This window comes from Periplaneta americana, chromosome 13 (assembly GCF_040183065.1).
Source record: "Periplaneta americana isolate PAMFEO1 chromosome 13, P.americana_PAMFEO1_priV1, whole genome shotgun sequence".
Lineage (NCBI taxonomy): Eukaryota > Metazoa > Arthropoda > Insecta > Blattodea > Blattidae > Periplaneta > Periplaneta americana.
Genome location: NC_091129.1, coordinates 51,337,975 through 51,363,388, shown reverse-complemented (window position 1 = coordinate 51,363,388; position 25,414 = coordinate 51,337,975). Strand labels below are relative to the sequence as shown.

General features: G+C 34.5%; 1 protein-coding gene across 1 annotated transcript; it reads left to right on the top strand.

Moving 5' to 3' along the window:
- Positions 1–724: 724 nt before the first annotated feature.
- Positions 725–25,414, top strand: LOC138711892 (facilitated trehalose transporter Tret1-like). Its single transcript, XM_069843169.1, has 4 exons — positions 725–785; positions 9,418–9,556; positions 18,640–18,927; positions 19,175–25,414. Exons 1-4 carry the CDS (start codon positions 771–773, stop codon positions 20,173–20,175), a joined length of 1,443 nt encoding a protein of 480 aa, XP_069699270.1. The 5' UTR covers positions 725–770; the 3' UTR covers positions 20,176–25,414.

Sequence of the window (25,414 nt, the reverse complement as noted above, 5' to 3'; positions counted from 1 at the left end):
ATATTGTGTATACACTGCCACCAGGTGATTGCCCACTTGCAGTGTAATAAATACATACATTATTTTTCTAAACCATTTTCCGCTCGGAATTTTAGTGAAGTTTTCACATCTATGTGGAGAAATACCTCTACATGTTGGTGCCTAGAACTTTTATTAACCTACCCTGAAAGATGTGTATTTTTTATTACCTATTGTCACAGTATTTTTTTTAATTGAAAATTGTATCTTAATAGCTACGTGTTGTAAAAATAAAGTTACAAGACCGCATTTCATCCGAAGCAGATTGCCCATTTGAAAATGCCAGAAGTTGGGTAACCTAACGTGAAAAAGATCCTTTTCGATTACCTCCATTCCCATTGCAGTGGTGCTCCATTATCTCTACACCTTCTTCTTATGGTTTTTAAGAAAATCGGTGATAAATAGGTACCGCGAGCATTCAAGCAATCTGTTATGGTGGTCTTTCAACTTTGCAGACGATGCGGTATGTTGTGAAATGTTTTCACATAGCAAAAACTCTAATGAAACATATTTCCTCTGAACATAGAAACAATTATTGTAGTTTTGCAAAATCTAACAACTTTCTTTTAATGTAAAGAATTTCTTTCAGTAAGGTCCAGTCTTATACTGTTATATTGTTACTCACTTCTCAATAAGATTACATGCATCTATTACATCACAGCCTGCGTCATGTGTATTCAGACTAATTTGCTTTATGAGTCTGTTATAGTCAGGCTGACTGCGAGGAGTGGCAGTCCTCGCTACTCTCCGGGATGTCTCATCGCAAGGTTAGTACAGATATTACCAAAGCGGTGTGTCATCTGCATAATCTCGAGGAATCTGGAAACCACCACCATTGTGATGCTTTTATCTTACATATGTTACAATAAGAAATCTTCACAGTTTTTACGCTCTTATAACTTTGTGATTAGTATATTTCTAATTGTTTTTTCATTTATGAAAATAAATGATTAATGAACGAAAGATTTGATGATAATGGAGAAATAATGTATGTATTTAAAATGAGAGGGGAATATTTGAAAATATTTGCCAAAATCAATTATGTTACACGTTAAAGTCTATATTCGCATCTTAGTTTTGAGATGAGAAAGTCTTCTACAAATGATCCAGTTTTATATCGGAAGACTTACATTTCTTGTTCAAGAATTTGTTTTACTAACAATTAATATGTCATCCATCGATATGATAGAACTGTTATAGAATGTCTGACGTGTGATTACCGAAGAAGGAATGGAAGTTTCTGTTATCGGACTTCTAGCTGAACTTCTTCCATTTCAGAATACAGGGCATTGTAAACATATTTTCGCTTACCGCACACCTCCAACTCTTATACCCAAGCGATTCTCATTTTCCAGTAACAGCATCAGTACCAATTGACAATCAAACGTTGGTCGCCACTTTTGTGTACGAAAATAAAATTAGTAAATATACTGTAAATGTAAATATTAGACGCCATTATTAATGATAATCAACATGGAAGTTCAAGGTTATTGTGATAATAGCTGCCCCAAGGCAGCATCTATTCGCGTTTTATCGATGTATTCTCTGTACACACTAAAAAATAAAGTATACACGGATATGTTTCTGCATTTCATATCTTATATTGCAGTATATGAAACGTATAATGATTAATTAAAAAAGCGAATTGAGCCAAACATGAAAATATTTTGATAATAAGCAATTTCGTACCAAGGAAAATGTTCCGAACTTGTCAATACAAACTAGTGTTGAGTACCAGAAGAACAGATTTGTATCATGGAGTTACACTTCTTAATATATATATATATATATATATATATATATATATATATATATATATATACTTCTGATTGAGGTTCTTGCTGATATGTACACTGACGTTGAAAGATATCTGACCCTACTTATCGATAGTGGTCGATAATTTGTTGGTGTAAGTGTGACTTCTTTAGTTATTACTAGACTTCGTTGAATTGCCACACGCACCATGCAATCAGGTTGCCGATGTACGGTAGTATAGAAGAGGTGAGCGACCGCCCGGTCTCGTAGTATAAGCAGTTCATGTTAAGAGCTGTGACCGGTCCAAATAGATAGAGCAGCTACAGCTGATTTATACCTATGTAAGCACTTGTTTTTGCATTACTGTGGTTGGAATAGTCAAAGCTTAACATTTTTTCAGTGCAGACAAGAATTCAATCAAACATACCACAATGAGAGTGTTGCTGTTCCAAACAATTGCCCCTGGAATACTCTTACCCCCGCAGCCAGTCTTGACCCGTTGGAAAACGTGGTTGGATGCTGTTAATTATTGTGCAGAATATGACGGAAAAATAATGGAGGTAATTGATGCATTGGATAGCACAGACAGTTCCGCTGTTGCAGCTGTAAAATCATTGCCTTCTGAACAGCTATTGGAATATATTCTGTTCATTGATTCTAATTTTAAAATCGTGTCCAAAAGCATCATCCTATTAGAATCGTCTAAACTACAACTCTCAGAAGCTCTTAATATAGTGTATAAAGAATCACAAACCGTTAACCAAAATAGCAATTCACTAATTTCAGAAAAAGTGAAATGTGAGTTGAGAAACTTTATTGCTAAAAATTCTGCCTATTTACAACTTCGTATTATAAATGATGTACTATCAGGTCACGACAAGACGTCTGAAATTGGTGTACTAAAAAGTAGTGAATTTCCGTTCTTCAAATATGCACCTATTATATCCTGTGATATAGAACGTACATTTTCCCAATATAAAAACTGTTTGAGTGACCATCGGAGGAGGTTCACTTTGCAGTCGCTCAAAATGTACGTAGCTCTTCACTGCAATGCACATATTCAAGGATGATGTGAGTATATTACATTCAATTTTAAGAGTTAATATATCTTACTACAAAATAATTGTGTATTTACATATTTAGACATTTCCTACTTCAATGATCATTCATTATATTTCTTGAATGCAGGATACAGGTTTTATTGTAACCGCAGTATACTGCTCAGTGTTTACATCAGAGGCATACTCCATCCGTTGCACGTCCCCTTCTCATACAGTCTATACCACGTGCATAGTAAACCTTACGATTCTCGTGGCAATTCCACGAAGTCTAGTTATTACTTTGAATAGATGACGAAGACAATAGTGAGTGTTGCCAATCGTACATAAATATAGGCCTACGCGCATTATAGAATTAAATTTTTCATCCCACTCTACTGATTGTGAAACAATACTGGGTTTATCTGGAAACCGCTTATATTGTTAATTATGAGAATAATTTATGCATAATCTTCATAATAATGTTCCCTGACACATTTTAAACGCCCCAATAATGTGCCACTTATTGAGAATAAGCGGAACACTTTCAAAGTTTGTCAATTTTTTATATCTTTGGTTATGACTTATCCAGTGGTTGGAAAGTTCGCTTACACGATCATGAAATCGTAGGTCGGATACCTTTGAACATCAGTGTACATACAGTCACGAAGCTCAATAAGTAGGGAATATGCATCCGTTCACAGTTGAACTTGCTAGTTGCTAACCATCACATGCTAGCACAATAATTTTAACAGTATCATATAGAGCCTTTATTGCATTTGTACACACATTTTCCACACTTTATGCAACATAAAAGTTGGACATTACATTCAGTAATATGATAGATTGACTTTGCGTGCACTGACATTAACATCCATATTTGATGGTATTTGTTAAACAATTGTGTTCACTTCAATATATAACGTTAAGGATTTAAAACTTATTTTAATTTATCATGATTTATCATGTTTTATTGACCAATTTTAGAAGGCAATGGTGTTATACATTAGCACAATAATTTTAACAGTATCGTATATAGTCTTTATTGCATTAATTGTACACACATTTTCCACAACTTGTGCAACATAAAATTTGAACTTTACATTCAGTAATTTGATAGATTGACTTGGCGTGCACTGACATTGACATCCATATTTGATGGCATTTGTTAAACATTCGTTCACATCAATATAACATTAAGGAGTTAAACCTTATTTAATTTCTCATGCTTTATCGACAAATTTTAGAAGGCAATGGTGTTATACATTAGCACAATAATTTTAACATGATTGAAAATATCATATACAGTTTTCATTGTATTTGTGCACACATTTTTTCGCAACTGATGCAACATATTACAGTTGATAATTTAAAATATTTGATATTGTTATGTACCGCCTGATGATGCTCCAAGAGGTCGAAACCGTTCGTATTTGGTAATAAATTCATAACAAATCTATACTAATAATAAATTTGTAACCGAAATTTTTCTGGTAATTTTCGCTTTTCCAAAAATAATTGATGTTAACATGTATAATTAACCATCCTTAGACCGATAATCGCATTTTTGAAATTTTTGTTTGTATGTATGTCTGGATGTTTGTTACCTTTTCACGCGATATTGACTGAACCGATTTCTATGAAAATTGGAATATAAATTAAGTTTGTTCTAACTTAGATTTTAGGCTATACGGAATTCAAAATACTTTATTTAAAAGGTAAGTTGTAAGGTGGCCTGAATTGTATAAATCGAAATATCTTGCTTATTATCGATTTTCGTGAAAGAAGTTACATAACAAACGTTTCTTTAAAGACGATTTCGGATAAGTTTTATTCTACACCAAATTTTTTTAGGACTGATATTTAACGAGATACACAAGTCTTAAAATAACAATACGTCTTATCAACGCAGCGCCGCCTCGACTCTTGGGCTATAATGAAATGAAACAAATTACTCCGTCTATTTAAGGCGGTCTTGCACACAACAAACGGAGAATATTATTCATTTAACACTATTTTTATACGGATATATTTGTATTCTATGATGGGAATATAGAAATATATAAATGTTTATCAATATTAATATACAGAGAATGTTTGTGTGTTTGTATGAAGTAATCTCGGAAGTTACTTAATCGATTTGGATAATGGCTTCACTATTTGAAAGTGCAGTTTTACTAGATTCACGTAATGTATATGAGGACTGAGGTAAGATTATTATAGATCCTTACGCACAGAAAACTTGATATTCTGTCGAAATATTGTATAATTGATTATTTAAATTTTATTTTGTCCACATAAAATACTCTAATTTTATATATACACTTCAGTTTCTTTTTGTCCACAGAACATATTAATATTTTTTAAGAGTTCTGTCTAAAGATGAGTACCGGTATTTTTACAGGACAAAAAATACAGCACATAGAGTAAAAATTAGTATTTCACCGTTGAGTTCACTGGGGCTCAGTTATTTTACAAAGTGTCACGAAATGGCGTTCCATCGCCATAATTTACCTATATACGTTTTCTGTGTTTCTTAAAATAATATTCATGTACCACATTCATTTTCATTTTTTATTTACATAAACAGTGGTGCACAACCGAGTGAATTGGCTCAGATGCTAGAGTTTGAGACTAGCATTCGGGAGGTCACGGGTTCAAACTCTGTGGCCTACCAATCTGACTGAGGTTTTTCAAGGTTTCCCTTATTCATAAAGGTAAATGCCATAGGCCTATATGAAATTTACATGCCATTATTCATCACCGCCTCAATTACCAATACGATAAACATTAATCAAAATCTATCATTAGTTACATGAAAACATGCCATCTTCATCATACTATACAAAAGAACTCAACAAGAGTAAAAACGACCTACTGGTATACCCACACATTCTGAGCACGTAACATGTTAAAGCGTGTATAAATAAACTTAACAAAGAAAAAAGTTGCACAGTGAGGCCATATAAAAAATTATCTTCGTACGCAATCCACTCTATGTTGACATTAGTTTGAAGTGATTTATTAAAAGATGAATTCAAGACTAATTTAGAGAATTGTTAAACGAATTATCATTGCACCAAAAACGCATCCTTGTACCAAATGAGTGCTCTCTGGACCAAAATGATCGTATTTTAATTATTTAAATGCAGCGAAGCGCACGGTATGACTAGTGTTACCTGTATATAGATATATTTGAAAACAGTTATACTATGTGACTTGTTTTTTGTATATTTTTTGGATTGTTAAGTCGTTAAGCTTGATAATTATAGAAACTTGATATAAAATATATACCTAGGTATTTGTTTGGAATCTTAATAGCGGATTATGCCACGTGACTTCTCCATCCAATCATAAACGATACGTCCATTGACACACTGTCTTTTACAGAGCCACTATACTGTTAATGTATCGAAGGCAATCTGTCATCTGTCGGTATCAAGTGAAACTCCTGATTTCGTGCATAATTTCAATGCACTAATTTAAAGGTCAGTTATAGATGCAAATTTATCAGAACCTCATTTTGGAGAGTGGCAAACTGGGCACTTACTCTAAGCGGCAGGATATAGGTGCGTCAAATTACTGGAAACTTGTACAAAAGTTGGCTGAAATGGAACGTAATTCCGGTAATTGTGATATAATTAGTGTCCTGGGCCCTGAAAATATCCACTTGTAAGCTTAAGTGAATTTAAGGATATTAGAATGACAATGATATAAAAACGTTTTCAGAATTAATTATGTTTCAGCAGTGGACAACTATTCCATAATAAAACCAGAGTTGTAATTAGTGTAGAATAGAGACAAGGAATACAGTAGGAATAAAATCTATGTAAATAAAAGAGTAGACAACAGCCTACATCTACATGAAAGTGCATTCAATATTGATTTATTATTATTATTATTATTATTATTATTATTATTATTATTATTATTATTATTATTATTATTATTAATTATTATGAATTGTAATTTATTGAACGTTTATAAAACAAAATTAATACCATTTTCATTAACATCACATGATCTTGAACAACTAAATATAAATAATAATAGAAATATAACAATACATGATTGTAACCTACCTACTTGCTTATGTAATGCTTTGAGTATATCCTCACGAGTTAAATATTTAGGCATTATTATTGACCAGCATTTAAAATGGGACAACAAATGTAACAGATTGCGTAAAACAATCCACAAATTGTCCATTCTACGTTCTTATTTACCTGTTTATGTTCTACGTACTGTGTACTTAGCTCTGTTTCAATCAATAATTCAGTATGGTATATTAGGTTGGGGAAGAATGGAAAAATCGACTCTCCATCCTTTAAATTTGCTCCAAAAAATAATTACCAAAATTTGTCTATATAAACCTTATGATTACCAACGAAATTAATTTTTCAGGAATTTGGTGTATCAAATCTAGAACAAATTTATAAACAAACATTGCTGATTTACTTCCATAAAATTATAAAAAAAATTAAATTTGATCATCATGAATACCATACGAGACAAAACTACAGTTTATTTCTAAATACCTCCAAATGCCACACAACTGCTGTATTAAAACAAAGCAGAAATTTTGTATCCAGAATATATAATCCATTAATTAGAGCTTACCCTGAACTAAGTACACTGAACACACATAGATTTAAGAGACAAATAAGATTAATTATTTCTTTTGTCTTTCCTTAAGCTATATGGATTTAAAATTGTAATCTAATACTCGTGTACTTGGAATTTTCTATATTTGTATATGTCATTACATAGTCTATATTTTAATACCATTGTGCTGATTTAACACTCTTCAATTTTATATAAGTAGACTGAACTGCGCCCGAGCACGAGCTTCTACTCTTTCCGGCTGCAATGCGTAATGTAGTGTAAACCTTGTGTATTAAATAATTAAATTTGAATTTGAATATTTGTGAAATATATTACTTAGAATTCTCCACTGTCATTGTGACTACATCAGTTATTGCATTATTTTCAGGCCAGTGCAAGAAGTCAAAATAAAAATAAATCCTGTGTATATTTTATTTGGAGGGGAGATTACTTATTTTTTCTTGCACAGGGGCGAACGGACCCCTAAATACGACCCTGAGAGTTATATCTAATAAAAATTGCGTTGTCGACTGAAACACTTGTACACTCTTAGACAAAAAAAAAAAAAAAATGACCGGACTCTTGAAGCGTAAATTTGTCTTTCCGTTCGGCTGTGCGCCTCATACACAAGACTAAAATCAGAGTAGTAAGGACGAAACCAGCGAGATCCAAGAACATAATCTTATACCGTATCGGGAAACAACGATTTGACCTACGTGCGTGTGTCATAGCTCCGTGGTAAAACTCGGACTTCACACGCAGAAAACCCGCGTTCGTACCCGCCTTCGTGTAAGTATATGTATTTGTTTCGTTTTATTTTTTCTCTAGCTAGAAACAAATGATACATTTATTAAAGTGCACAGGAGTTTAGATTAGTTCAAAAATTAAACAAAAACATTTAGTAATATCGGAGACTTATTCCTAATTACCCTTGAATTAAAATAGATGCTCAGTTCTTGGAACTTCTCCCTTCTCCATAAGGAGTGTTGATCAGTTACTATAATTTGTATTAGTAGTAGTAGTAGCTGTAGTAGTAATAATAATAATAATAATAATAATAATAATAATAATGCAACAAGCAGAATAATAATAATTTCATAGTATTACAAACACAATAATAATAATAATCATCATCATCATCATAATATTAATAGTATTGCAAAAATTAGATGAATAATGTTAAAGACAAAACCAATGTGTTCCAGATATTGGCTACACTCGTAAATAGTGCCGTTACATATCTGCTTTGTAATAGCTCCTTGGTAACAGTCTAGTTTCTTGTGTAGGCGATTCAAGGTAGGATGCAGGCGGTTATAGATGCGGAGGGATTACATACCCAGTCTTGAATTTTTTTGTCTATTTTGATTTTTGTTAATTGGTCTCCGAGATGTATTTCTTTATTTTGTTTAATACAAAGAAAAGGATGATGTTTGTTTATTCCTATCCGAGAAGGATTTCTTTCACTTAAGGTTTATTTTTGTTTATTTCTATCCGAGAAGATTTCGTTTAGTCTCTTTAAATTCAAGATACAAGGGAAAGGATTGCTATTATGTATCTAACTTGCCCTTTGTAAATATTAACTTTCTGTTAAATATTTCACAGTACTGGTTATTATCAGTATACAAGAAGTAAAAAATGAGAATGAAAAAAACAAAGCATAGACTGAGATTCGATCTGGAAATCTTTCGGATACAAGATCACAATGCTACCGACTATGCTATGCGAGAGAGACGATGACTCTTTAAGAAGCATGTTATGTAATCATCATATAGTGGTGGCAGTGGAGTGTTGGAAACATTTACGACAGAAGAAATTCGTCCGCGTGTATATCATGCTCTGACGAATGCACCCGAAGTCTTCCGAATCGGACATAGAATCTGAAGCCCGGTCATTTTTTTTTTTTTGTCTAAGAGTGTACAAACATTAATAGATTTACAGTTAATGGAAATGAAATCTAAAGAATTCAATTTTGACGTAGAGCCTACTATCGTATTTGTTTCAGCAACTGTTGATCGGCGGAGTGGCCAACTTGGGGAATATTGCCACTGGACTCACAATCGGTTTTTCCGCCGTGGCACTGCCAGCCATGCAGGCAGCTCATCACGAGCCTCCAGTCTCCGACGAGCAAGCTTCTTGGATAGGTGGGTGCACTTGTTCACTACAGAAGTTAAGCAAGGACACCGCTCTTTGCTCTCACAGTCATTCGAGATCTGCCTCAGCAATTTTGTTAATGATTTTATGATGAGACCTAAGATTTTTAGGCTCGTTTAGCGTAGGCTGAAAAATATGTTCTTTAATGCACGTAGTTTTAGGCAATATTATCGCTCGAGAGTTTCTAATGTTGCATACATGTAGGGATTTTCACATGAAATTGATGCATCTATCTTATTCGAGCCAAAAAATGCGAGGTCAATGATGAAGCAACATTTTAATTGCATCGTAAGAGTTGCGACGTTCTTGGTGGTTTTGACTACCTACTGTAATTGGCCGTTGGATTTCAGATTCTCGAGTTAAAATCCAGCATAGTATCAGTGACAGGTTATGGTATTTAGTACATAAGGGCAAATGGTGCGATATCATAGTTATAAACGCTCACATCCCTACAGAAGAGAAAGACGACCATTTAAAGGGTAGCTTCTATGAGGAATTGGAACATACTTTTGATCAGTTATCTAGCTATCACATAAAAATTTTATTGGGGGATATCAACGCTAAAGTAGGACGGGAGGATACATTTAAGCAAACTATTGGAAAAGAGAGCCTACACGTAACTAGTAATGACAATGGAGTTACGTTAGTTAACTTTGCGACATCAAAAAATTTAATTGTCAAAAGTACATTTCCCCATAAGGCTATACATAAATATAGGTACTTGGATTCTCCAGATGGATTGACACACAACCAAATAGATCAATCTTGATAGATAAATGGAGACATACTAATATAGTAGATATTCGAACTTTCAGGGGTGCAGACTGTAATTCTGACCATTATTTGGTAACTGGAGAATTAAGGGAAAGAATCAGTAGCCAAGCGAGTAGAGCAACAAGTTAATATTAGTAAGTTCAATATTCTGAAATTATATGTCGAGGAAACTAAGCAACGTTATCAGGTCGAAATTTCAAATAGGTTTTTCACTTTAGGAAGTTCCGACGAAGTTGAGAAAGAGATAGATGTTAATAGCGTGTGGGAAAATATCAGAGATAGTATCAAAATTGCAGCTGAGTTATTATGAAAATAAGAAAAAGAAATCGTGGTTTGATGAAGATTGTTGCACGGTAGTAGAAAGAAGGAAACAGGCAAAATTGAAATTCTTACAGGATCCAGTTGAGGAGAATAGAGATAATTATTTTAATGAAAGTCGAAAAGCAAGTCGTACACTTAGGAATAAAAAGAGAGCTTACTTGAAGGAAAAACTGAATGAGGTAGATACAAATAGTAAGAATAAAATCATTCTAGAATTATATATAAGGGAAAAAGGCATTTAAGAATGGATATCAGACAAGGGTAAACGTGAACAAGGATGAGAATGGTGACTTGCTTGCAGACTCTCATTCAATCCTAAACAGGTGGAAAAACTATTTTGGGCAACTACTAAATGTACAAAATTCAAATACAAAGTGCTGAGCCATTCATACCGGAACTCACACTTTCAGAAGTCGAAATTACAATAAAAAGTACAAGTCTCCAGGTATCGATCAAATTCCAGCAGAATTAATACAAGGGGATGGAAGCGCATTGTCTAGCGACATTTTAAACTTCTACTTGCTATTTGGGAAAAGGAAATTGTACCAGAACAATGGAAGGAGTCCACTATTGTACCTGTTTTCGAGAAGGGGGACAAGACTGTGTTAACATTGAAGGAATATCACTTTTGTTGACGTCGTACAAAATTTTGTCCGATATTCTTTTGAGAAGATTAACTCAATATGCAGATGAAATTATTGGGGATCATCAGTGTAGTTTTAGGCATAATAGATCGACTATTGATAATATTTTTTGTATTCAACTGATACTGGAAAAAATGGGAGTATAAGGGTACAGTACATTAGTTATTCATAGATTTCGAAAACGCATATGACTCGATTAACAGAGAAGTTAGGGGAGAGTCGGGTAGTATCGGACAGTGCGTTTCTTGCATCTACCACAAGTTGATAGTACCTGATTGACATGGTTACGTTTCTGTGATGTCGCATAGAGAAACGTAACCATGTCATTCAGGTACTACCATATGGTGGTAGATGAAAGAAACGCACTGTCCGATAATAACCGATGTCCGATACTACCCGACTCTCCCCTATATATAATATTGTTATTGAATATTGTATTCCCACGAAACTAGTTCGATTAATTAAAATGTATCTCAGTGAAACGTACAGCAGAGTCCGTATAGGCCAGAAGCTTTTCCAATTCACGCGGGCTAAAGCAAGGATATGCACCATAATCTTTACTTTTTAACTTTGATCTACAATATGTCATTAGGAAAGTCCAGGATAACAGAGATGTTTGGAATTGAGCGGTTTACATCAGCTCCTTGTTTATGCGGATGACGTAAATATGTTAGGAGAAAATCCACAGACTATTAGGGAAAACATAAGAATTTTATTTCTAGGAAGTAAAGAGATAGGTTTGGAAGTAATTCCCGAAAAAACAAAGTAAGCTTATATGATTATGTCTCGTGACCAGAATATTGTACGAAATGGAAGTATAAAAATTGGAATTTTATCTTTTTGAAGAGGTGGAAAAATTCAAATATCTTGGAGCAACAATAACAAATATAAATGATACTCGGGAAGAAATTAAACGCAAAATAAGTATGAGAAATGCCTGTTATTATTCGATTGAGAAGCTTTTAACATTCAGTCTGCTCTCAAAAAATGCTGAATGTTAGTACTTAAAAAAAGAAATTATAATAACGGTTCTTCTGTATGATTGTGAAACTTCGACTCTCACTTTGAGAGAGGAACAGGGATTAAGGGTGTTGAGAATAAGATAGAAGTTTTTCTCTATAGACAGTTTGTTTAAATGATTATAGGAGAGCTAGCTCTTTAATGTATAAATACATTTAAGTATCACATCTTTCAACTGACTGCCTGTGACTGACCGTTCCCCTTTACCTACCCTACCCTTCGATACATGCCGAATAGAGTATAAGATATTGTCGGGTATGGTCAACTTATCGTATTTTCCAACCGCTGCCGCAGAATAATGATTACCGAACACAGAATTCCAGCTTTTAAAGGTATTTTCCGTTTAAAGGTACTGTAGTTCTAACTAGAACGTTTTATACTTTTGCCCAGATAAGATGAGGAGCAAGAATTCAAAAGAGACTTTGTTCTTCAAATAGAATTTTATTTATTTATAATTAATTAATTATTTAATTAATTAATTAATTTACTTATTTATTTATTTATTTATTTATTTATTTATTTATTTATTGATTTATTTATTTATTTATTTATTTATTTATTCTGGCGGAGTTAAGGCCATCAGGCCTTGCCTTCTCTACCACACCACCAGAATACAAATAGACATATACAGGAAGCAAATGCAGATAGAAGAAAGAAATAAGAAATAATATTAAAATTGGAGACATAAATACAAATAAAACACAAATGCAAAAAGAATGAGAGAGAAAAAAAGTTATATATACTAGTAGCTAGGCATATAAGATTACAATGGGTACAAAAGATACCCAAAAAAGTAATAATAATAATAATAATAATAATAATAATAATAATAATAATAATGGTTTATTTTAACTGGCAGAGTTAAGGCCATTCGGCCTTCTCTTCCACTCAACCAGTGCGATACAAAAATACAAAATTACTATATTTCTAAGGAGCAAAACATAATTAATAAAATACAATAGAATACATAACAATTCTTTTACCTTCCCAACACTCCAATGAAATAATTATGTACTAATAATAACATTAATAATGATCATAATCATACCTAAATATAATTAAATCATTAAACTCGATTATGATTATAATTACAACTTCAATTTGCCTGCGTCAGTAAGAAATTGTTTAGCTTTGTCTTGAAAGTAGTTATTGTCTGGCAGCCCCTAATCTTCTGAGGTAGAGAATTCCATTCACGAGGGACGGAGACAGTGAAAGAGGATGAATAGTGGGATGTGGGAAGTTTTTTTCTTGTTACCAATGTTACAATTGTATACTGACTACTTAATTGAAGCACTGAGATCAAAACGGGACTAGTCATGTAGAGGCAATTTTGAGAAAAACACATAAAACTTCACAAACTGAATTGTGCTTTTTTAACTCCTTGCTTTCGGAACTATTACCTTGCACTTGGCCACTTATACTTGTTCCACAATGAGTTAATTTATTTTAGAAAAGGTTTTAAATGTCCCCTTTTTGATCAAAATAAACAGACTTTCATTTAAAAGAATAGTAAGCCAATTTAAAAATAGTAATCTGTTTTGGTATATTATTATTACTATTGTTATACAAGGTGCGGCAGAGGGATTGGACTATTTTCAAATGGAAATAACTCAGTAGTTATGTCTACTACAACAAATCTATTACTACCAAAAAAGCTGGCTATGTATGCCATTTGGTGGCATACATTTAGATGGTCTTGGAAATTATATCCTTCAAATGGTATCCGTCTCTCTCTCTATGCACTCTTCAAGTCTTTCCCGGAAGTTGCGTGCCACTCTTTTCAAAATTTCGCCATCTATGTTGACGATTACTGGGTAATAGCAATCTTCAGGTCATCAGTTGTTTAAGGGCCTGTTTACGTACACTTTCGACTTCAGGTAATCCCACAGAAAGTACTTGCACACTGTAAGGTCAGGCGAGCAGGGAGGCCAGGGAATGTAGCCACGCCGAGAAGTGATGTGCCCTGGAAACATGCGGCGAACAACTGGCATTGAATTTTCTGCCGTATGACCCGTGGCACCATCTTGCTGAAACCATACAATTTGTCTAGCAATTCCCTGTAGACGCCTACGCAGTTCTGGTTGAAGAAATGTTCTCAGGATTTCGACGTAACGTTCACTAATCATTGTCACAGTGTTCCCGTTCTCCTCAAAAAGTACGGGCCTATGACGCAGCATCTAGACACAGCACACCAAACTGTAACCTTTGCACAGTGAAGTGGACGCTCATGTAGTTCGTTAGGATTTTCGGGGGCCCAGTTTCTAAAGTTCTGCTTATTAACATAAACATTTAAAGGGAAATGTGCCTCGTCACTCTTGGACATAAAAACTTTGTCAGCCAAAATTTCTATCATTCTCTCGGCGAATATCCTGCGTTGAACATAGTCTCCGTCATTCAATTGCTGAACAATCATAAGTTTATATGGATGAAACTTAAGATCTGAATGCAATATTCAGCGCACAGAACATTCTGAAAGTCGCAGTGCTATATCATGCCGTCTAGATGATCGATGTGGACTCCTCGTAACAGCCACTCTTACTCGCTCAATGTTATCTGGCGTTCGTACACTTCGAACGTGGCCTGGTGGTTTGTTCTTGCAAGCTGATCCTTATAATAGAAAGTTTTGCACCCATCTCAATATGGTATTGCGAGCAGGAACGGCTCCGTGGCGGCCAACATTAAATAGGAGGCGACAGGCAGGCACGCTGGGTTTTGACAACTGAAACACCATTCTTTAAAAATGTATCGATAACGAAAGCACGATGTTCCAAGCTCCATACTTCTATGATTAGACAAAATGGTATCATAAATGCTAACAAACGATATCCATAACTCCTCATACTGCACAGTAACCAACCTTCTAAAACCGTCCGATTCCTTTGCCGCACCTTGTATAAATGTTAAAGCTAAAAAATTAGTTGTCACCTCACAATTAGAGAGTCATTCTGTATTATATTCATATCCTCATTGTAAAGAAATGTGTTTTAACAATCTCTAAAGAGCATACAATAATTGAAAAATTGTTTGGGGTCACAATGGTCTTTTTATGAGTGTCATAAATATCTTCGGCGCATTGCTTTCCTAGTACGAGGCATGTTAAAGGCCCAGTCATGACGGCAGATGACGTCACGAGCAGAGTTAAATGGTATGATGGCCCCTACCTTCTATTCTATTTTTCTTGGTGATCCTCAATCTATTGAGAGACGGACTACCTTGGCTCGTTGCTACGAGTATGGGAGAAGCCGCAATAAATCAACAAGAAAGTGGTGCCATAAATGCCAGAAATGGGTGTGCAAAGACCATTTGAAGAAAGTATGCTCAAATTGTTTCCACAATTAGTGCTTTTGTGTGAGATAACAAAATAGAAACTATATGTTAAAAAATCCTCAATATATGGCTGTGAAAATAGAACTGAAACTCTAAAAAATAATTATTATTGCATTGTTAGAAAGTGCTTTTATGTTGTCAATCATATCTATTTGTTACAATCGTGTATACTTCAAACATATGAAATTATTTTTCTCTTAAAGTATATGTGAGCACATACAGAACAGTAGAAATTAAAAATATTTAGTGATATTCATATTTTAACATTTTTTGAAAGTGTTATATTTGTGTTGAGGTAATTTTGATACTAGATTGTGATTATAAATAAATAACTCAATCGTTTTTTCTCAGTAAAATGTCAGCATTATTAAATAAATGTATATTTTAAAAATGGATTACAGCTGTAATCCACGCGCCTCATTACGTAACAAAATGTGTACGCCTAATGAATGAATCCAGGCAGAGAGATATTGAGGAAGACTGGAAACCCCAGGATGGTTGCGGAGAGGACGCCCCCTCCATTAAGCGGACGAAGATATGCGTCTTGACCTGAATATGTCTATGAAATGAGATGAAGAAGATATAAGATATGATAAATTCTCTTTCTATACGGGAGGGAAAGTGAGATGGACCGTGGCAATGAATATTCCAACCCGGAATTTGACTAAGTAACTGTGGAAAACCACAGAAAAACCACAGTCAGGTTGGTCGGTCCCGGAATCGAACCACGGATCTCCACTGAACGCATGAGCCACCTCGCTCGGTTATGTATAGGCCTAATGTAATTATATTAGTGCTCGTTACATAAAAAATTTTTGAACGTTCATTAGTTATTATATTTAACAGATGAGTTGGGCATTGTTCAAACTTACCCAATATCAGTACAAAGGTATCCAAACATTGGGCAGTTTTGAACATGTTACAAGAGTTTGTTCTGACTTAATTTACGTTTCAGATTTAGGTAATTTCTGCAAATGTAAAATTGTGAGATGTTTTTGAGCAATGTTCTTTAATTCTATGTCATTTAAAGTTCAAAAAATTAATAATAGATGTGATTAATGGAAATAAAAAGTGTTAAAAAGTGTCTTCCCCTCCTTTACAATTGAGAGAAAAACAACAATTTCAGTTATTGCAATCAGAATGCTTCACAGTTTCATATACCACCTACGTAGTAAAAGTACATCGTTTTCCAAATGACTAGAATTTTCTTTCTTTTCAAATAACAAATGTTAATATTTGTGTGCATTTTTATAAATTTAGAGCCCCTTTGTAATATTATATTACAGGTCCCGCACTAGCTTAAACAGCACTCTGTTTGGGTGCAGAGGCAAGCATGGTTATCATGTGATGCATTTCCACCAAACAGTGTTACGTTGTCTTTCTAGATAATTTCTTTTGCAAGAAACAATTCAAGAAAAAAAAATTAAGCTGATTTTTAAGAAATCAAATTCCATGTAATTTTTTTTTAGTGACTGCTGTCATTATCCTTAAGTAAACATAATAAAATTAACAGTATATTTCCCACAGATCTTTTCCGTAAATATTGAGTATTATTTTGAAAGGAAAACATTTGCACAGACAGCATGTCAAGAATCATTTTCGGTACTAGAAATGTTTAACATATGTCAAAATATTACACTCAATTGTTTGTAGTTGTCAGAGTTATCTTTATATTTAGGCATATTAACAAGATTAAAATATTACAACGAATTAATAAGTCACTACACAAAATTCATTTACACATACAGTTTAACTTTGTAGCATTTCACACAAAGTTAAATTTAATATAATCATAAAAAATATATAAAACATATCATTTACTCTGATACCTCTTCTATGTTATAATTTTTTAAATATATTTTATGTTTTGATACCTTCTTGGCCGAAGTACCACTTAAAAAGTTTGCATTTTTAGTAGCTTTCACAGTTTTTACAATTTCTTCAGTCTCACACTGTAACGTATGTAGGCCTAACATCTGGTCTATTTCATTTTCAAGATACAGTTGCTCAAGTTCTTCGTGCTCTGATTCCAATGTTTTCAACTTTTCTTGAACTTCAATTTCTTAATTATGCTTCCATTAAATAAGCCTTTTTAGCCCTAGTTTCAAGATTATTTATTTCACAGTCAAGCAACCACTCATCTTGTTCAGAATACTTTTCCTTTGCGGTGCATCCTCTGGTAGCAAAACGTTACATGGTATAGCAAAGTATTCGTCTATGACAGAAGGCAGTTGCTTCAATCGTTCTTCTGCACAAGTGATACATTCCGTCTCCAAAGCACTTGTTGCAGACTTAATTGCACTATGCTGGCTCTGCAAATTCTGTATTAGTTTGTCCTCTAGTTCTTTTGTTTTACACTGAATATTGTCAATAACAATGCTTTGTACACAATTTAAAACTGTTTGTGTGCTAAAATTATATAGTTGCAACTCATACGCCTCCTTTAAACAATTATCATGATTACGGTCCATTAGGATACTTCTCAACATTTCCGTGTTCATAGGGCTCTTCTCTCGGAAAGTAGAAAAAGGAGAAATTCCAAAAGAACTTTATTTGACTTCAACAATTCACCACTACACATAAATGCATAGGGTTTAATTCCATTGTGCATATTTCCTGTGCATAAATGCTCTGCGGGCAAGAATTGGTGAGATATCAGAGTAACTTACTGTAAGAAAACTGAGAGGTATCCTTTGTCCATAGGACATGAGAACTGAAGAACTATAAATATATCTGAATCTGTCAATGTAACGATTGAGGTAAGTTTGTAGATCTTATGCACTGAAAGTACAAGAGAATGAATTTTGTACAAGTATAAGACCGCCAGTGTTGCGTGGGTGTGTGTATCCAATGCAAACTCACTTCATTTGGGTGATGCAGGCTTCGCCAGTATTGCTATTTAATAATATGAAATAATTTATTTGATTAATTTGTGTACATATTATTTTATAATTGCAATGTAGATTAAAATCTTGCCATTCTCGCAGCATCATTGATCTCTGTGAGCATGCTGCTGGGGTGTATCCTGGTGGGACCACTGCTAGACCGCCTGGGTCGCCGGGTGACTCTCATAATGGTTAACATCCCTTCAGTGTTCGGGTGGCTCATTATTGCCTTGGCTTCGCAACGCCACAATTGGTTCCTTTGCCAGGTGTATGTGGGTCGACTGCTGACTGGATTGTCTTCAGGATGCACAAACTCTCCTTCCGTAGTGTACGTCAGCGAGGTGTTAGACAAGGATTTGCGTGGTTTAGTAGTCACATGGAGTTCCTTAGGTGAGTAGTGCAGTTCACAAGAAATCTTCCTCGTAACACTCAAAATCTTGTAGAACTCAAAAGTTTTGTGATTGTGCCAGTTAATGCCAGTAATTTTTGTGATTTTGTTCAAATATGAAATAATATAAATATAAAAACAAATTGACAACAATAGATATATTTTTACAAAACCTGCCTCACACATAAAATAATTAGTTTATTATAGGCAAAGAGCTTCTGAAACTCAACATTCATTCTCGATTTTCAGGTGTGTCTTTTGGAATTCTTCTAGTCTACATTCTGGGATATTTCTTCCAACAAAACTGGCGGCTGATAGCTGGAATATGCACTTTTCTCTCGTCGATATCCATCGTCACTGCGAGGTACCTACTGCCGGAAACACCCGTATGGCTGATTTCTAGAGGAAGGATACGTGACGCAGAAGTGTCTATGAGACTCATCAGAGGAGTGCCTCAAAAACAGATTCTTCCGGAAAGCTTGCAAGTGGAGCTGGAGACCATTACCACTCAAAGTGCGCTACAACATTCCAGCAACTGGAGGGACGAATTGGCTTTCCTCAAGCGACCTGAGGCCTATAAACCTATACTTATCATGAACGCATTCATGTTTTTTCAGCAGTTCTCAGGGATATATGTGATTATCCTTTACGGAGTCACCATAGTCCAAGAGATAGGAATCACATTCGATCCTTATATCGTCACTGTCATCATTGGAATCATCAGATTGATGATGTCACTCGTCATCAGCTACGCGTCGAAACGTTTTGGACGTCGGTTACTATGCACCGTGTCTGGAGTGGGTATGACATTCTCGATGGGTGCACTGGCAGCATTACTCAGTTTGTCTCAAGATGTGTCCCACACATGGCTATTGATCACTGCTCTTATCCTCTTTATCGTCTTCTGTACTATCGGTTTCCTGCCTCTCCCGTACGCCATGATAGGAGAAGTGTTCCCCCTGAAGATAAGGGGTCCGGCTTGCAGCGAGACTATGTTCATGGGAGCCATTCTGTGGTTTTTGGTAGTTAAGTTATTCTCAAGTATGAAGAACTGGATGGGTTATTACAATGTTTTCGCGGTGTATACAGGTGTGATTGCCATAGGAACGGCTGTCATGTATTTATACTTGCCAGAGACTCAAGGGAAAAGTCTCTACGAGATAGAGGAAGCGTTTCGGGACTATAGAAAAGATGTTAGAAATATAGAATTGAGAGATAAGTCTTTCACAATACAAGACACAAACATTTAGTTCTATTTTGGTTTTATTTCGTACCGTTACACCTAATACGTAATAAGAGAATCATTCCAGAGTAATAGAAACCGTAAAATTTTCTGCCCAGGAAGGATGTGTTTGTTCATCTGATTTTCTATGTTTTCCTCTGTGTATAACGGAATGAAGTGTGCGTCATGAAGCGTATATTTATATTATTTTTAATTCTAAAGATAAAGTTTAATTCTGTGGTGTTATGGCAGAAGCTGGTATGTATATCCTTAAACACAAAGAGTGACCGATCTCCTATAGAGTGAATTTGTCTAAGTCCACTTTGGGCAGCACCTAGTCCACACGAATAGGGAAGAGTATTTATTTTGCACCCAATATACTCTTTGAATTTATCGTTGTTATAGATTTTTCGTAACACTTGACCTATAAGCAGACAGGAAAAGCAACAAACAATTAAAACAAAGAAAAAACAGAGCGGCGTCGTGCGTAAGAACATCCATCACGTGTAAGCCTAAGATCTCACGGAATCAACCGAAGTCTTCCGAAGGGGACTTAGCGTAGGCGACCAGTCATATTTATTTTTGTCTAAAGCTGTACATATTAGTGATTTTAGAGGGAAGCAATTTTAAAGTTTACTCTTTCAGAAAAATCAGGGATAGATTAGAAGGAATACTTTCTTTATTAGTTAGTCATAAATTATTACACTTCACATATTTATATTACAACTGGTTCTGAACATATTCAGAAGTGTGTTCTAAAATTACACAAACCTGATATGTCAAGTTTTGTCATGTCAAAGAAATGCCCAATACATAATACATCAGAACATGTTATAATATTTTTAGACTGTATCTCCTTCACTCAACATTGGAAATAATAGAGTGAATAGGTTCTTCTTTTTAAAGGAAGCGATAGGCATTGAGAATTTGCAGGTTAGACTGAGTCCTGTTTCTGAATATTCATAGGTCTATCTTTCTTGGTGCATCTCGAGTCCATTGTCCAGAAATCTTCATCACTGTTTATGATGTACTTGAACTGGAAGATGCCTAATTGCTCCTCGTACCGTAAAAATTTTATTTCAACGAGTTTATCTTTTCGCCATTAATATCTGTGTTATTCTTAATGAAGTCAATCTATTGCTAGGTTTACACGGAGACAGTTTAGAGCGAGAGAAGGTCTAAAGTATCAGGAGAGCTATCTAACGGAGTGTTTACACGGTGACAGAATATAGCTTCTCTAAACCCATCAGCGAGCTCTCATGAGATTTATATAACTCTAAACTCTAATGTTACTCTCCAGACCGTTTACATGGTGCAGACAGTTTAGAGTGAGAGAAAGCGTTGAGAGCATGTAGAGTAGAACAGGCTGGTTAGTGCGTTTACAACTATGGCAGAAGCACAACATATTGTGGCGGCTGTAGTGATTGGAATTCTTCTGAAGAAAAGAAAGCAGAGGAGAAATAGATGTACATGGGAAAAACCTGGATATCTCGCCGGAACACGCATGGAGCCTACACGTGCCTTGTCAGTGAGTTACGGAAGGAAGATCCAATTCAGTTAAAACATTTTCTGAGGATGTCATCATCAGAAATAGAAGAATTAATAACTTTGATCGGACCTGCAATTGGCAAAATGACACAATTATGAAGATTGCCATTAGTATAAAGGAAAGGCTGTTGGTCACAATACGCTTCCTAGCAACAGGTTTGTACCCTAAACACACTATTTTATTGTTCTAAACACACTAAATTATGAATAATAATAATAATAACAATAATAATAATACCGGTAATAAATAAACACGTGAAAAGGATAGACTACAGTGATCATGTAAAATGTGTGAAGTTTCTTTCATTATGTCTGAAAAGGTATGGTGTATGAATTGAACAACAGGAAGGTAGTGTCTGAGTTAAAATATGTAATATCTTTTCATATCAAGAATGACAACCATTTATTTAATATAATTGAGACGTAGAAGTTTTGAAATTACGTCTATAAACCATAAAATATTGTACGAAGCATTTAATACGCAACGGTGAGTCCTTTAAATGCCCCCAAATGTCAAGTCAGTAAGTGTTCCGCTACGAATAACTAGAATCGAATAGCGCCCTGAGCGGCGGAGTTGGCGTCTGCTACGTTTACACGGCGAGAGTTTAGAGAAGAGAGCAAGAGATTATAGCTGAGTATAGCTCGTGCGGAACCTGGTAAAGCTTGGAGGGAGAGAGCAGTATTGTGGTGTGGGATCTGCTACCGGCCGATGTTATAGTGACCACTGCTCTGATAGTGACGAGCAGTGTTGCCAACAATTGTTCGTATAATCCCGCTGGATAGCTTTAGAAAACCCGCGATTTTCTAACAAATATCTCTAGATTTTAATGTATACTTATTATTCAATAATAATAATAATAATAATAATAATAATAATAATAATAATAATAATAATAATAATAATAATAATAATAATAATAATAATAAGGGTCAAGATAGAGCATCCACCCGCCAATGTAACTACATCCGCCCTCCAATGTAATGAATATTGCACATTTTTATCATTCCAAATGTGGCGCTATAAAGCAATTTTAAAAACGTTTATCACAGACACAACATATTTAAATTCTTATTGCATTATACTGTATATGTTACCGTTAAAATCCAAAATCCAATAAAACCAGTTTACCAAACAAAAACCTAAACAAACCAAACATAACCTGACATTGACTCTAGGTCATACGAAAACTCACTTTCTATCTATCTTTATTTCCTTAAACTAGTTTTTACCAGTTGAAACTGGTTTTGACGGATTTCGGGTTTTAACGGTAACATATAATATGGAATTATCACTACATTGACACATCTATTATTTCACAAAACACACAATGAACGAATTAAATGTAATTATGAAGGCCGCTTTTAATGCTAATATGAATTTCATTTCAGAAACTTTAAAGATTAAAAACCGATAGTATTCCCGCTAAGCGGGATAATATAATTTTACCCGCGAGACGGTTATCCAAAAAAGCTAGATTTAGCGGGAAAACCGCTGAATTGGCAACACTGGTGACGTGATACAAGCGAGACTGAACAGCGTTACCCCCTCCACTCCTAACCGACCGTAGAACTGGTTTCGCCATTAAGGTTAAACTTCACCGGGCAGGGCACAGTTGCGCCCCAAGGTCAGGTAAGATACAGCAGATAAAAAAGGGTCCCTGTTTTGTGGGCATAGTTGCGCCCCGTTCCCATCAGATAGAGAAAAGGGGCATGGCATAGTTGCGCCCCGATGAAATAGGTAGAGAAAAATACACTACGGAAACTCGAGCCTCGTAATCAACCAGCCTTATTGATTTTTTATTCTATTTAATATTTATTAAAATGAACACCATGAAGTTGGCAGTACTTTACTAACTCACTTATTCAAATGAATGAGCCGTTGGAATATGGGGCCTTAGCAGTCTTGACATTTTATTAGTGATTTTCACACCGTCTGTTTCAATTTTCGAAACTCTGTACCGTAGGGTTAAGATATCGGTGTACAAACAAAAAATCCAGTTCATTTATTGTGTGTGTGTTATTTAAATAGCAAAATTGATCATACGCTAGGCCTACCTGATTTCAATGCAGCTACCATTATAATATTTTAAGTAATTTATTTTGTGTGCTATGTCAATCAGGGCGCAACTTTGCCATGTCCATTCTGCTACCTGATTTCTTCGGGGCACAACTATGCCATGCCTAGGCCTCCCAATTGACCGCGGGGCGCAACTATGCCATACCGACTTCACCAGGTTCCATTCGAGCTGTATCACTGTGTAAACGGTTTTGAGAGTAGGTAGATATCTGGTTAACTCTAATTAGATATTAGAGAGGCTAAATAGAGCGGTCTTGAAAATTGCTCTCGCCGTGTAAACACCCTGGACATAAAACTCGCATATGCTCTCAACTCTCATTATAGCTAATCTAAATTATTCAACTGAGTTGAACTTTTCCGTAAACTCTCGCGAGAGAAGCAGTGTAAATGGTAGCCAAGAAACAATGGAGTGTCGAAGAGACGAAGATTGGTTGAAGCATATAAATTGGAAAGTTGTTTGTGAAATGTATTTAATAATAATTACAAGAATAAGGACCTGAGAACTCGGGCATTGTCAATACTAGCTGAGACTGTTGAGGCGTCTGAACTTGGCTTTTAGTTTTGTTAATTTATTGTAATTTAGTCTTAAAATTTTAGCAAGGTCCATTGTTGTACTTGTTAATTATTTTGTGGGTTTTATTCTTGCTTGATTATTTATTTGCTGGAGGAGATACAGCGAAAGCTCCATAACCTCCAGTAGTAAGTACGAACTATTAATAATAATAATGATAATAATAATAATAATAATTATTATTATTATTGTTATTATTATTATTATTATTATTATTATTATGATTATTATTATTAAGTAAGTAAGTTAAGTATTTAGGCATTACAATCGACCAACACTTACGATGGAACAAACATATTACATGTTTATGCAATAGATTACGTAAAACAATTTATATCTTTGTTATACTTCGGTCATATTTACCAATTAATATTTTATTTAGCTTTATTTCAATCCATTCTCCAGTATGGAATTTTAGGGTGGGGACATGCATATATTTCTAATCTCACTCCACTAATACTTATTCAGAAAAGAATTATTAAAATATGCCTTAATAAACCAATTGATTACTCATCTGAGCTTTTGTTTACTGATTTTAATGTTTTGAAAATTAAACAGATTTATTATATTGCCTTATTAATCTTCATACATAAAAATTGTAATAAATTCAAATTGTATCATCATAAATATGGAACTAAAAGATCCGATTTTATACGACTAGAGGAACCAAAGTGTTTCACAAGCACAGCTCTGAGCCATGGTACCTACTTTGGTCCAAGGTTATACAATAAAATAATCGATGAAAACCCAGATTTAGAAAATTTTAGTGTCAGAAATTTCATAAATAGCGTTAGGAATTTAATTTTTAAAGAATATATATTGATTTAATATGTATATGTATTTGTATGACTTAAATTGTTAAAATTGAAATTGTATTTTTAAATTTAATTTATTCCTGTAATTTTTTTTTCTTGACCCAGTTTGTGTCAAATAATTATCTTTGTGTTTATCTTTGTGTTTATATATCTCCCTGAGCACAAGTTTTTTACTCCTTCAGGGAAGAACTAAGATTGTATTCTTGTCCATTTCATTTTATTAACAATAAACAATAAACAATTATTATAATCATCA

What these genes read in the sequence shown, in the direction of transcription:
- LOC138711892 (XM_069843169.1), top strand. An exon ending in CGAGCAAGCTTCTTGGATAG is followed by an intron (nt 9,557 to 18,639) that starts GTGGGTGCACTT and finishes CCATTCTCGCAG; the next exon opens with CATCATTGATCTCTGTGAGC. An exon ending in AGTCACATGGAGTTCCTTAG is followed by an intron (nt 18,928 to 19,174) that starts GTGAGTAGTGCA and finishes CTCGATTTTCAG; the next exon opens with GTGTGTCTTTTGGAATTCTT.